We start from the raw sequence: 1495 nt of genomic DNA on the forward strand, positions 1-1495 counted from the left end.
CGGTGCATGGCGAGTATTAAAAGGGCACAAAATATATTCGAAAAGATGAGAACGTGCCTGCATCCTATGTTTATACCCTGTTTGCAAATAACTTTATGTGATTTCCTTCACTGAAGCTACGTTACAGAACATGATTTCAATATAATATTTTTGCTTTTCCCAATTAATTTAGTTGTAAAATAATCAGTTTTAGTAGTGCATATGTTTGTTTTTTTGCATCGTTTGATTATATTCAATCTACTTCTGTAGCTAAATATCAGAAATGACTATTGCAGGAGTACTGAATATACTTCAGGTTAAGTATATAGTAGAGAATAATATACTAGATAGCTGGCGATATAGTTAACAAACGAGAGATATTTACAATTTCATTATAAAAAAAAAAAAAAATACTACGTTGTCTCTAATACTTTATTTAATTGTCTCGCCCGGCTTGATGCTCTACAGGGGATTCGTGAAGCCCAGTTTAGGATGCTATGGGCTGCAGAATATATCTTTTATTTAGCTTTGTTTAAGTAGCTTATTTGCTGTACAGATCATTTAATACTTCCCAATGCAATTTTAGCTCATTTACATTATGCAAAATACATTTGATAAAGAGGATTTAAGGAAGAGTAGTTTAGTTAATATATTTGAAAAAAAAAGTTCTCCCTTTTTAAGCGTCCCTGGAGATTCTGTTCTCCGAGTAGTGACCATTAGGCATAGATGCAGGTAATGCGATGCTCTACCTTGCGGTCTGTAAAGGCTCCGCCCAAAGCTTGTTGGATATGGCTCCGCCCCCTTTCTTCAGAGCAGAGGTATATAAAGGTCGTCTTTGACGTGTGATGCTACCACTGGTCTTCCGATCTCTCTCGAGTAGACAATATGAAGCTTGTTAGTAGAGGGAAACACTTGTTTATGCATGTATACGTGCACATGTACCATTTGCTACATGTATCTTTGTAATACATACATAACGGTATTGTGTATTTGTAAAGTAAAAATTGACATATTTTATTTTCAGCTCGTTCTTGCCTGCCTTGCCGCCGTGGCTGTTGCCACTCCTCAGTTCGAGGATCGAGTGGTCGCCCTCCTTCGCGATGACCGCATAGCCAACGAAGACGGCACCTTCTCGTACGCCGTGGAAGCCGACAACGGCATCAACACAGCCGTTGAAGGAGTCGTTGGATCAGCTGGTCAGATCAACCAGGCGGGATCTTACACGTAAGGATATGCGATGAAATTATTTGCAGTTATCCAGGATAAGTATTGGATAAATGTGTCAAGTGAGGAAAACATTTGCGAACAGAAAACTTGCAGGTCGTACACATAGAAACTGCAGTTGGCAATCTGGAGAAATGATTTGTGCATTACTTCAAACACATTGAATTTATATGAAGGCGTTTGAAAACAACCTGAAAGTCCTTAGTCATTTTATTATTTTTTCTTTTAAATGCATACACAACTACATTCCCCGATGTAATTATTAATGTCTGTTCTCTGATCTTTACAGGTA

At 37.8% G+C, this 1495-nt stretch overlaps 1 protein-coding gene across 1 annotated transcript in view; it reads left to right on the forward strand.

Moving 5' to 3' along the window:
- LOC119593618 overlaps nucleotides 1-1293 on the forward strand; it is a 3456-nt gene extending 2163 nt beyond the window's left edge. Inside the window, exons 3-5 of the mRNA XM_037942571.1 lie at nucleotides 661-711; nucleotides 825-873; nucleotides 1004-1293. Coding sequence (XP_037798499.1) covers nucleotides 661-711; nucleotides 825-873; nucleotides 1004-1207 — 304 coding nt within the window. The 3' untranslated portion in view covers nucleotides 1208-1293. The remainder of the gene's footprint in view (nucleotides 1-660; nucleotides 712-824; nucleotides 874-1003) is intronic.
- The last annotated feature ends 202 nt before the right edge of the window (nucleotides 1294-1495 follow it).

The sequence above is a fragment of the Penaeus monodon genome, chromosome 32 (genome assembly GCF_015228065.2).
Source record: "Penaeus monodon isolate SGIC_2016 chromosome 32, NSTDA_Pmon_1, whole genome shotgun sequence".
Taxonomy (NCBI): domain Eukaryota; kingdom Metazoa; phylum Arthropoda; class Malacostraca; order Decapoda; family Penaeidae; genus Penaeus; species Penaeus monodon.